Genomic DNA, 12,184 nt, shown 5'->3' with positions numbered 1-12,184 from the left:
ACTGTAGGGCGGCCTTTATAACATCATGAGCCTGGGGAAATGGGAGAGCCAGCGAGCGTCATTCCATTACCTGCTGAAATGGATGCCCCTGTATCTCCTCCTTGATTAGCTTTGTCTCGAATAACAATGATAGCTTTAAGTGTGTCTAATTGAGGCCGGGCTCGCCCTCCCTCTCTGTGTGAAAGTGCTTACTCATTTTGTCTGTCCTTTTAATAATTACATTATCATTTTACGCCCCTGCCGGTTCCTTGGGAAGAGGGCTGGCGCTTGTGTTGAAGTGAAAGCTCATTATTGGAGCTGAATTATGTGCAGTTTATTGATCCCCATGGTGGATTATGGTGCTCTAAGTTAGTCTAGACAGAATAGTTAGCCAGATGACAGAGAGGAAACATAGAGGCCTCTGGGGAAAGATCCCTGGGCTCAGTTAGCAATTAATGCCTGCCAGGTAATGGAATTTAAGTTTACACTAAATCCACCAATGCCTTGACATTTGAAGTGCCTTATAAAAAAACATTAGCCTAATGAGACGGTCGAGAGCAGCAGAGGGATTCTTTTACACACTGTTTCTCTTTCACACTTTTCCCTCTCTCTCTTTCCTTCTTCATCTTCTCATCTCCTCCCATACAAGCACGCAAATGCTCCTCTATCAATACACTGTTCTGATATTTGAATTACTTAACACCAAAGATTCACACTGGCAAAGAGTGCCTGGTGATGCTTTTTGGATGTGTGTTCTCCTCTCTTGATTGATTAGCAAGTTTGATTGATTGACTTTAGTTGGGTCCATTCCCCAGACAGGCTTTGCTAATCTCCATCTTGGGCTGGGTGAGGGTGTTTGTGTGATGAAGCGCACAATGAGTGGGGGAAAGGCCAAAGTGCTGAGTAAGAAGCCAAGCAGGACATTCATCTTTATAAAGCCGAGGGTCCGTTTTAAAGCTATCCATCATTATCGTGATGAGCACAACACATTACCAACGGCGTCACCTCCTTGCCGTCCACAGCCAGCAGCAGTTTGTCCTTCAGTGGACTTGGGAGAACCTTAGTCACAGTGACTGAAAGGGTTGAGCATGTGTTTTTAAACATATGGGTGATTATTCAATACTAATACCTATTATTATTTTTTCAATATCTTACTTAAACTTGCAATAACAAGTTGTTTGGCCACTTGGGGGCAGCTGAAAATAGTTGTTAAAACATCATTGTCACCTTTTAAGTTGATATACTTGTTAGCCAACTTTTGCATATTTACACATTACACACTTTAGCAGTTACAGAACAGCAGTATCATACATTTGAAGTCACATTTCTGGGTACCTGATGAATGTAAGTCCAATATTCACTCTCTTTTAGCTGTTTTGGTCGCTACCAACTCCTGAGTGAAATACGTCTCTTTAGCTCCTAAATGCTCCTCTATGTCCACCAGCTAGTCACTAACTGTCTATCTGCCTCTTGGTGCTGAGCAGGTGGTGTGCAGTCAGCTTTTACGCTGAAAACAGCTGCCCGCTGCTGCTGAAAATGACACTACAAGAATGGTGAGAGTGAACCAAAACAAGTTGTGGGCCGGTCAGCTAAGCAATGAGCTGAAATTCATTATAAAGCTCTGTACAGCTGAGTGGAGCTGCAGATTCAGGTGATAATTCTCTCTAGGTTGATCACTATGAGTGATTCCCTTTCACATTGTCATGTTTTTACACTGGCATTTGAGACCTTGTTGTCGTGTTTAAAAAAAAAAAAAAAAAAAAAAAAAGGATTATACCCACTTTATGAAAAAAATCTCAAATGTCAAATGTTGTTTAAAAACAAACAAGTACTTTAACAACCCTGGTCTAAGTACTTACTTTTTATTTTTGATGTTTAGCTGAATAGGTACAAGTTTATGAACCAATGCCACAAACTGCACCATTTATAGAGTAAGCTACTGTAATTAGTAGTGCCTATTGGATTCGTCTTTCAATCACATCCTTTTCCATCTTAGCTGAAAAAACTGTGTTGGTGTTTAGGACACACCGAAATACATACAGGCACTTAACTGGTGCAGCCTGCCAGTTGCTAAACTCCACTTTAAAGGACGGCCTTAATGAAAAATACTGGAAAGTCAGGGAGTGTGCTGCACCTGTTAAAGTAGCCTTGTACATCCTGGGAGCGAGACAGGGAGCCAACAACTTTACCCCATAATGAGGCCAATATCTAGCTCAAAGCCTCTCTGTGCCTTTTGTGTGGTTTACCGTGTCCTTGTCTCATAAGCCTTGATAATGTTAGTAAATACATACAGGGGCATGGATAAACTGGGCTGTAATCCACACTACCTCTAGGTGGAAGACCAAAGGAAGTGATACAGGGAGAGAGAGGAGAGAAGAGAGGAGAAAGAAGCGGCTGATTAGACTGGTTTTACTGTTCCTCTCGCGACCTAGAAAAACACAGCAGCCCTGACCTTGCATAGCAGAGCCCTTATATATCTAATGATCTCTGAGTACCTTAATGATACAATGTGTTCTCTCTCCCACTCTTTCCCTCCATTTTGCCTATCCTTCTTTCATGCAGTTCTCTCCCTATTTTCTCTCTTTTAGCACAAGCTTGTGCACATACACTCCAGTCCCCACACACACACACACACGCACGCACACAAAGTACACGGCCTTGAAAACCCCAGTCAGCAGTTTGGCCTAGGAGTCTAGCAAATGAGCTGTCCTATTGAAATAGAAAGGAGAGTGCTCTGTGCTGCAGAAAATGCTGCTATGGCAAGCCTTACAGAAGAGGGACGGAGGGAAAATTACTTGTTCGGACAAAGAAACATGAGAATGTCCTTTCACTACAAATGTACCAATTTACATTTAGACGGAACAGATTACATCCATTTCCCCCATACTTTATTTCTTTCTACTCTTTTTTTTTTTTTTTTTTTTTTTTTTTTTTTTTTTAACCACCCCCATATCTCATCTCATTATCATTCCTAAAACACCACTAAGTGCTGTAAGACAGAGAAAAAACATCCAATTCAAAAAAATTTATTTTTCTCATTGATTCAGCCTGCCTTCCTCTCCTCCCAGGTACACCATTGGTTTGAACACTCCCACAGTTGTGGTTGGACTCCTGCAGTTTAACGGCACTGTTATACTGCTCAGCTCCATCACATCAAAGATGACTAACCAACCATTGTACCTTCTTACATTCATAAAGTAGAGTGCTGAACACTGTGTAATAGTCTCCTGTCCCACCAAGAGAAGTATATTTTTAGACATGATTGGCCTCTGGTGATTGGACCCACTGATCGAGCAGTTTGATGCATCACAATCTGCAATTTTATTAAAACCAACCAAAACAAAACAATGTTTAATTCTTCATTAAGCTTTTTGAGTTCCCTGGCCATTTTGTCGGTGTGTAGAAAACATCTTCTACTGGTTTAAGTTATTCATTTTAATTCCCTCTCTTTGACCACTTAAAGCATAAACCTCCATTTAGTCCTGGTATTCCCCCCTCTGGCTCTATCCGCCCACAGTAATTAAGATTCCATTCTGCTGTGAATAGGAATGTTAAGATGGAGGGTTATCACTGGGCTTCTGCAGGCTCACCCAATGAAACACCTATAGTGACCTCTCGGATTTACCCGAAAGGGGTCCCTTCCTCCCTCCCTCGATATCCCTCTCCCCCCTCACGGCCATCTTGTTGTGTGGTCTCCTCTCTTCAGTTCTCTCATTACTCTCTGTGTGAAGGCCTGGGAGGTGGGTGGCAGTGGAGGAGTGGGTGGTTGCAATGGAGGGCTTCTGTCCCTGGATGAGTGAGTGTGGATAAGAAGTTGTTTGAATTCATAATTGTGCTCTTGTGAAGGGGGAGATTTGTAAAGCAAGGCTGGGTTCATTGTGTGGCAGTGCGAGTCCGGTGGAGGGTGCGAGACGCTCAAAGCTAATGTAATCTACGCTATTAGAGAGGGTTAATTAGCTGCTGAACTGGAGCCTGAAGAGCAGGAGAGACACTGAGAGCGAAACAGAGAGAGAGAGAGAGGAGGGCGGGCAGTAGGGATAGAGAGGTCTTCAGGGAGTCATTAGAGACTGCTTGTTGTAATACAGCCACACAGTCAATAAGGCTACTCCTCTGAGGAGTAGAAGAAAGGCAAAGAAAGGCATGGAGGGAAAGAGTTTCACACCACGAAAAATGTCTGGATGGCAGCAGCTCAGCCACTGGACTTACGTTGGGAAACCACAGATTAATTTTTATGGCTTTAAATTTTATCTTCTTCCATCTGAGGACTATTTTAGTATAATAGAATAAAAAGTTTGTTGTAAATATGAAAAAAAAAAATGTGTGGAACTGACTTTGGCTTTACTTCTTTTCTACGGCGCACTCATAGCAGCATCATTAAGTGTGCGTTCCTGTTACCACCGACTCAGTGATGAACTACAGTGTTAGATCTAACAGGGTGTGAAACCACATTGATTTTATGTTGTGCCTTCATGTGGTTTTTCCGTTTCTCTGTCAAAGAAAATTGCAATAAAGAAAATAAAATTTAATTCCAAAGTACTGTTCTACTTGATGGAATGGCAACCAGCTCTTGGATGTGGCCTTCTTGATTTTGTTTGAATGTGCTGTGGTTAAGTGATGGCCCTTCAACTTTAGGATGCTGTTGAGGAAGAATCTTGCTTCAGCACAGTGGTGTCCTATTGTATGGTAAAATAGTCAGCCTTTTAAGTGGGTTACTACACTTTCATGAAATTAAATGATATCCTGAAAATTTCTGGACTTAAATTATCACAGTATTGATTTATTAGAACAACAGGGATTAAAACCAAATGAAGAAAAAAAAAAAGGTTTTGTTCTTGAGCCTGCCTTTTTTCCACTTGAACCTGTTTATCATTTGCATTGTAGATAGATTGTATCTATCCATCATTTATTATCTGTATTACCTCTCATACTATCCTACCACCATACCTACCCCTCACTCCGCTGCTGTAAAAAGGATTGCATAACTTTCTGTTCACTATTTGTTCTTTTTTAATGCCTTATGCAGGTGGATATCCTAGCTTTAAAGTAGCTCCAGTGATGCTTTGCTGGCCCCCTGCTAGCAGTCTGTTCGTATTTATCACTGTGTCCTCTAGTAGTCCATCCTACGCTGCCATGGGTCTCTTGTCGCTCTGAGCAAAACTTCACTTAAGATGGGTAGTTAGTGCCTGCTCCCTTGGCATTTTAATGCAGATTAATTACTTTCCCTGCCCCAAGCAATCCATTTTTGTTTGTTTGTGGATGTTTTTAGCTTTTTCTTGACCTTGGGGTGAAGAAAGAGAGAAAGAAAGAAAGAAAGAGAGGAAGAAAAAAAGCTCTCCACAGTAGACTTATACCCTCAATTTAATAGCTGAGTGAGGTGTTTCTCCAGCATCATCAGATCAATGGAGAGTAAATAGCCCACACTTCTTGTTTCACAGTGCAGTATTGATCTTTTCCTCAGCCTCGGCTTCCCTTTCCCCGGCATCTCGTGTCTTTCAACCCCTGGGACTGTGCTGATTGCCATAGATTGGACAAGCTAACAAGCGCATGATGAGGAACCAGGCTTTCTTTTCTTCTCATAGGCTGTTTCATTTTTTCTTTGTGGCTCTGGCATGAACACACACAGACAGACATACACACAGGGACTTAAAAACATCAGATCTACACAGCTCAGTGCCATAAAGGAGTATGCTGTTTCTTTCTTGTTCCCTCTGTTGTTCACCTTGTTCTGTCTTCATCTACACTGAGAGGATCTACTGTAGCTGTGCCTGTCTTTGGGATGTTTGCCAGGCTGATGGAGTATACCAACTTAACTAGAGAGCAATTCAGAGATACAGTGTATTTCTTCACCTCACTGGGAACTTTATTTTTTTTCCAGCTGGCACCGCGTTTGTTCCAGAGTCTTCCATCATCTCTGAAAATATCTCAAGTGGCCTGCGGAGAGCGACACACTCTGTTTGCGCTGGAGGACGGCAGTGTGGTGGCATGTGGGTAAGTTCAGTGTCAATGCAGCTGACAGTTTTCCGAAGTCCAAACATGAGGGGGATAGGAGGAGAGATGAGGAGGGAAACCCCTCCCCACACATCCCAACCCCCCTGATATTACTGCATAGGCAAATTAGGGTCAGGGGAAAGATCGAACAGTTGTGTACATATTGATGAGGAATCATTGGGTATTTAAACTATACCTTATATGTACGAGTGTGTGTATGGGTACATTTGTGTGCACATGCTTGTGATTGTGTGTCTCTTTATTTCTGCTTGGCATGCAAAGTTGTAATAAATTTGAGTGCAGTTAAGGGAGACGCATGTGCTGCTGGGTGGCTCAGGATCAATATGAAGTGTGTTTATTGAATCCAGTAGATGTGTTTGTGGAGAAGGGGAATAAACCGGCTGGAATAAATGATCAGATTTGCTTTTAAGGCTCATTACCAGCCTGTTGGGCATATAGATCCGCTTTTAAACAGCCCTGTGGAAGTTTATACTTGAACACAGCCAACATGATATACTTGCATATTTCAGCATCGTATTTGATCTTCTACTTTTTTCACAAATGTTAGATGACTTTCCGTTTGTTACCAGCTTCATGAATGTGGATGTGTTACTAAAATTGTCCTACATTAGTCTGGTATGTATATATGCATAGTTTCCTTTTAAAGGTTGATAATAAGGCTAACATATTCTGGATTGTTGAAAAACAGAATGGTATTTTACAATTTTCTCATTATTTCCAGTGACTGAATTGTTGTTTTTGTCCTGGTAACATTAGCGAATCTCTGAAGTATATTTAGCCCTTGTGACCCAAAACTTGCCTTTTTAAAGTGAGGATTATATATATATATATATATATATATATATTTATTTGAGTATATATATATATAGTCTGTAATGATCTGATCTTTTTAAAAACCTGATCAGTAAATTGTTTTCTACGTTTAATTCCTATTAAGGAACTTGTATACAGCCATCATAATGGAAATGGATGTGTTTGTATGCATGGGGAACACAAATCATAGCAATTGTTTAGTGTTGATTCACACTATGTAATCTTTGTATTATTTCTTTAAAGTTGGTGGGTGTGTTGTGTTGTGCCTTTTACTGAGGGGCATTAGAATCTATTCACATTTAGCTGGAAAGAGGGGTTAGGAGGAGTGGGAATCCCCTTACTAGGCTGGACGTTTTCTGCCACTAAAACACTCGCAAACAGGTGTGTGCTAAGAGGAAGCTAGAAGACTAATACAAAGTGTCATAGCATTAATAGACAATGATGGATTCGGTTCGGTCAGGAGTAGATAATGTATTTCAAATGAACTCAGTAGGCGGACTGTGATTTGTTTATCTTAAATTACATTTTGATATTTAAGTTTGTTCTGACTTAGTTTCTGTAATTCTTTAGTCTTAGTTTTTGTTCACTCTTCCAAATTCCAAATAACAGATCTAACATTCCCACTGTCGTAATCAATACCAAAAGTAAATCCCTGTTCCCTGTCTTTATTCTCCCCTACCTCATCTCTACCCTCAGCTGACACACCCACCCACACGAGCAAAGGTTTACACACACACACACACACACACACACCACACACACACACACACACACACACATATATATTTCTCCCTGATTCCTCCTTCTCTTCTTGGCTCCCTGTGTTTGCATGTGATATTTTAGGCGACTCTGGGAGGGATGACAGTTCTAACTAGGCCTATTAGGTAACCCTCAGGGTGCCCTCAGCACTGATTTGAGCACCATTAATTTTCTATTATGGAGTGCTAAAGATGTGCCCCTGCACAGTCATTCACCTGGCTTATTGAGTCTCGCACACACCAATTGTGGACTTTTCCAGGGCAGTGTTGCTGAAGGTTTAGTGCGACCCTCTGGGGAGCTAATTTATTATTTGCAGATATTGATCTGGCAGGGTAGGCCAGCCAAGCCGTGGCCGATGTTGACTCTGCTCTGGCCTGTGGCGACTTTAACCCTTTCCAGACTGATGTAGACGCACAATAGATGGATGGTCAGTGGCTATTAGAGCTCTGCTATTAGTAGATGTTTCAATTCCTTTGCTTGTTCAATGGTTTGTTTATTTAAATGAGGAACTGATGGAGGTCATTTGCAATAAGGAGAGGATAGATTGTATCTTTCTGGATATAGACCTTTTTTTTCTTCGCAAACAGACCAATAAGCAGACACGCTCGCATACACGTCCGCACATGCACGCACACACAGAGACACGCACTCGCACACACACGCTGTCTAGCCAGTCCAAGGGAAATAAAATCACAGTTAAGAGGAAGGAAAACAAATTTAGAAGGTCAGACAAAACATTTATCAAGCTGTGTGTGTCTGGTGGGTAAATAACAGAGGGACAGTAAAGGGCATGACTCTTAAACCACCAGATAACCACAGCAGATCATCACACACAGTCTCAAGATTCACTGCCGAGAACGGATATTTCTCAGAGGGTTGCCTTCAGAGCACTTGCTAAAATTCTCTCTCCTGTATTGCTGTTTTATTTTGAACATAAAACTGAGTTATTATGGCATGCACCCATGTGACTGAAATGAAACTTATCGTGGAGAAAGAAAGAAAATAGAGAAACCAAACACAGATATCTTTGATAAGATGACAAAGTGGAAAGCAATGCATATAACCAATATTGAAGAGGAACAATTTTTTTCAAGTCTGGCCTTAAAATAGTTAAGTTACATATACTAAGCCCTCGGTGCATTTTACTGTGAAGTTCTAGTTAAATTCCAGACTTTAATTTGAATAAATAAATGGAAAGCAAGACTTCAAAAGTATAATTTGTAGTGGTGCAAGAGAAAAAGCCTTCCTTGAACTGAGACAGATAACCTACATTAGACATCTTATTGTACTTCTCCAACTTAAGCCATAGGGCTATCGAAGTCTTACAGCATAGCATTACCATCATTAAGACACATTTTCTAAACATCTACAGTATATGATAACAGAAACAGTCCTGCTCAATCCTTTGCTATGATGTAATAGAAAATAAGTTGAGCCAAAAACCAGGTTTCTCAGAGATGAACAAGGGAGAACATGGACATCACATTAAAATATAATGTCCAGATGGGGTTTCTGTGTATGTGCGTATGAAGTAAGACTATGACTATAGGGAGATATTTTATCCATCGACATCCTTATCCTGCTCAAACGCACTCACAGTGTGAACCAGCATTGGTAGAAGTCAAACACACACACACACACACACACACACACACACACACACACACACAACCACAAACACACACACACATTTATGCCCAGGGACCAATAAGTTGCCTCTTCAAGGCCTTTCCACACCCTCAGACTCAGCTTGGCCCGTCTCAACCCTAATTGGTATTTAATGCTCTCACTGAACCTCAGAGGTCAAACAGCAGTGTGTGTTTGTGTATGTGTGTGTGCGTGCGTGTTAATGTTTGTATAACGGTGCCGAGCCAAGTATGTCACAGGAGGTATTACCAAGAAAGGGCAAAGAGGAAAGCTACAGATTGCACAACTATGGGGGTGTCCTGTGATGACTGCTGGGTAGCCTGAATAGAGGGTGAATGATGATAGATGTCCAGAGAGGAATTATGGTGGATAATAGACCACCATTTTCCTTTATACTGGTTGTTATGATAGCATTTTACCTGATCTTTATGGCCTAGAACATAAAATAAAGGTCAGGAAATTTCCCAGGGATGAAAGTGCCTCCAACCAATCCAAATTTGTCCATACTCCCTCTGTAAAGACGATTTCATGGTTGACAAGCCTGTCTCTTGTTGAATTTGGCGTAACCTCAGAAGTTGGCCCATATTCATCTTCCATATTCATGTGAGTCACTGAAACTGAGGTGGAGGTCAGAGAGAAGACATCGCTGATGAGGAAACATGGTGGGGTGGATTTTCCACTGTTTTGCTGCATAGTCTCTGCTAATGCTGTTATGAAAGAGTGGGCAGTCTGCCCATGGAGCACTGATGGGGAGGAAGACGGAGGGAGGAAGCCACCTCACGCTCCCTTTGTCTTGTTCCACGCCACTTCCAAAACTCAATTGTCTGCCTTCTGCCAGAGACCACAGTCTGTGGAGACGCTCAATGCAGCTGTCTACACTCAGGGAGAGGAAAGGGAAGGGACAGAAAAGAAGATGACAAATAAAGATGGAGGTGGGCTGAAATATATTAAATGGGGACAAACAAGATATTACCCATCATCCCTTATCTCTTGATGTCCCTGGCATATCATCCAGTGTTTCATCTACCGAATATGACTGTTATGAATAAGACAGCATAGGGTGGAGTTGTTTTTTTATGCCGTGTTTTTAAATTTGTAATTATCAGACTGATTGAATACGAAGAGGCACGCCTTGATTGAACATAAAGAAAGTGTGGAATTTTACATCCAGCTTTGTTTACATAAAATGGTACAAGCTCTGGGTTTATCATGAATTTTTTTTCACTGGATTTACATCCATTACAGAGCTTTGGAACCTGTGCCATTACAAATTGCTCTATATGTAAAAGGAGTAAATGTGGTTCCAAAGCAACACAGTTGTCAATAAGCATCAAGCAGCCGTCGCTGACGTGCCTGCTGTCTCATCAGTAATCAGGCCAATCTGCTTTAGCAGAAAATGGCCATACACGGCGCAGCATTGATGGAAATGTCTCATTTCAACTTCATGGTGTCTTGAGAAGGCAAAGCAAATCAGCAAATGTTCATGAATTTGACAGCAGAAGCGTGGAAATTCTATGACAACTAGTTGGATTCGGTGAGCAGAGTGCCAGCACCTTGCATTAAGTTACACTAAGCACTAATTGGATGCTACCTGGCTGTACATCACTAGCAGTTCTGAACAGGATCAGGATCTGGCTCTGACAAACAGCAAGCTCTCTGGTGTTGCTGGCTGATTACTCTTAGCAAAGGGAAAACCGAAGCGATGATGAGAAAAAAAAATCCCCTCTCTTCTCTCGCACAAGCCCTTGGCCCTGTTGGCACTGCACTAGCTTTTTGATTTTTCCTGATGTCCCTGAAATTGATTTTCAGCCATGATTGCATCGCCTCTCTGCGGATAATCAAAGATTTTGAATAATTGCTGCAGTATGACTGTACAGTTGGGACTAACAAGAATAGTGGCTACTTCCCCTTGCTGTCATCTATAGTATAATTTTAGCTGAGCGCTACAGTATGACTTCACAACATACCTCTCAAATGGTTCCCAGTTGTAAGCATGACACCATTTGATTCATTGGATGTGTGCAATAAAAATCCTGCCTAGATTTGATAATGAGAGAACATACCATGATATCACAGCTTCAGAAATCTGTCTGACTTTGTTTTGTCTCTAAAAACTATTATTCAGGTAGTTAATATGTAATCACTCATTATTTCTCTGTTGGCTAAGAAATAAATTACTTCTCTTATCCTATCTGATTCATCCAGAGTTGAATCGGCCATGGAAAAAAGTACTCCATCTCCTCTGAATCCCTGCTACATAAGGTTGACAGCACAGCTCTCAGTAACATTTTCCCTGCATAATCTCGCTTTCATTGATTTAAAAAACATCCTGAGGAAGTCGTTTTGTGCTGTTTCTCCTGGCTGCCTCATGCAAGAGAGACATCACCATCCTGGAGCCACCCTTTTGTGCCACATTGAAAGATGGTCTCTCGTTTAAAGCGGGAAAGTAACCAGTGTTTGCAAGGGGAGAACCAGATTGATTAGAGGGCGAGGGAAGATTAATAAGCTGCACAGGGCAGTTATGACATCCATTGTTTCACACATGCCCCGTAGAGGTGTGCCTCCCAAAATGCATCATTGTATAAAATATTGACCTAAAGCACATCATTACTCTTTTTCCTGTGTGCCTGCTTTGCTCTCAGAAGGAGGCTTCTAAAACAGTATTAAACAGTTCTCACCCTTTTTGCATTTTCATAAAACTGCACCTTTAACAAAAAGTATATGGATCCAAATCCTGTCATGTGCTGAGAGAGCAGAATCAGGAGCATTAGAAACAGGCGGAGGCCACATTGTCTGGTGCCAACACTTAATAAAAGTGTCCATCTCCCTGCTAGCCGGGAGGAATCTGTCCCTGACAAAAGAGCCAGACAAATGAGAGACCTCTGGCAGTGTAGTAGGAGGCTGGAGGTTGGGGTGGGATGTAACCTTGAGGAATAAACTTCACGACCCCGACAAGTTGTTTACTTTTTCATAAGGG

General features: G+C 41.6%; 1 protein-coding gene across 2 annotated transcripts in view; it reads left to right on the top strand.

Annotated features, from left to right (window-relative positions):
- The window catches only part of LOC130170143 (X-linked retinitis pigmentosa GTPase regulator-like), a 297,248-nt gene that overhangs the window by 72,234 nt on the left and 212,830 nt on the right, over positions 1-12,184 (top strand). For both annotated transcript variants that reach the window (XM_056377305.1, XM_056377304.1), the window contains exon 5: positions 5,855-5,967. In XM_056377305.1, coding sequence (XP_056233280.1) covers positions 5,855-5,967 — 113 coding nt within the window. The remainder of the gene's footprint in view (positions 1-5,854; positions 5,968-12,184) is intronic.

Source organism: Seriola aureovittata, chromosome 5, assembly GCF_021018895.1.
Source record: "Seriola aureovittata isolate HTS-2021-v1 ecotype China chromosome 5, ASM2101889v1, whole genome shotgun sequence".
NCBI classification, from domain to species: Eukaryota; Metazoa; Chordata; class Actinopteri; order Carangiformes; family Carangidae; genus Seriola; species Seriola aureovittata.
Note: the sequence above shows the minus strand (reverse complement) of the source record. Positions and strands in the feature narration are given on the sequence as shown.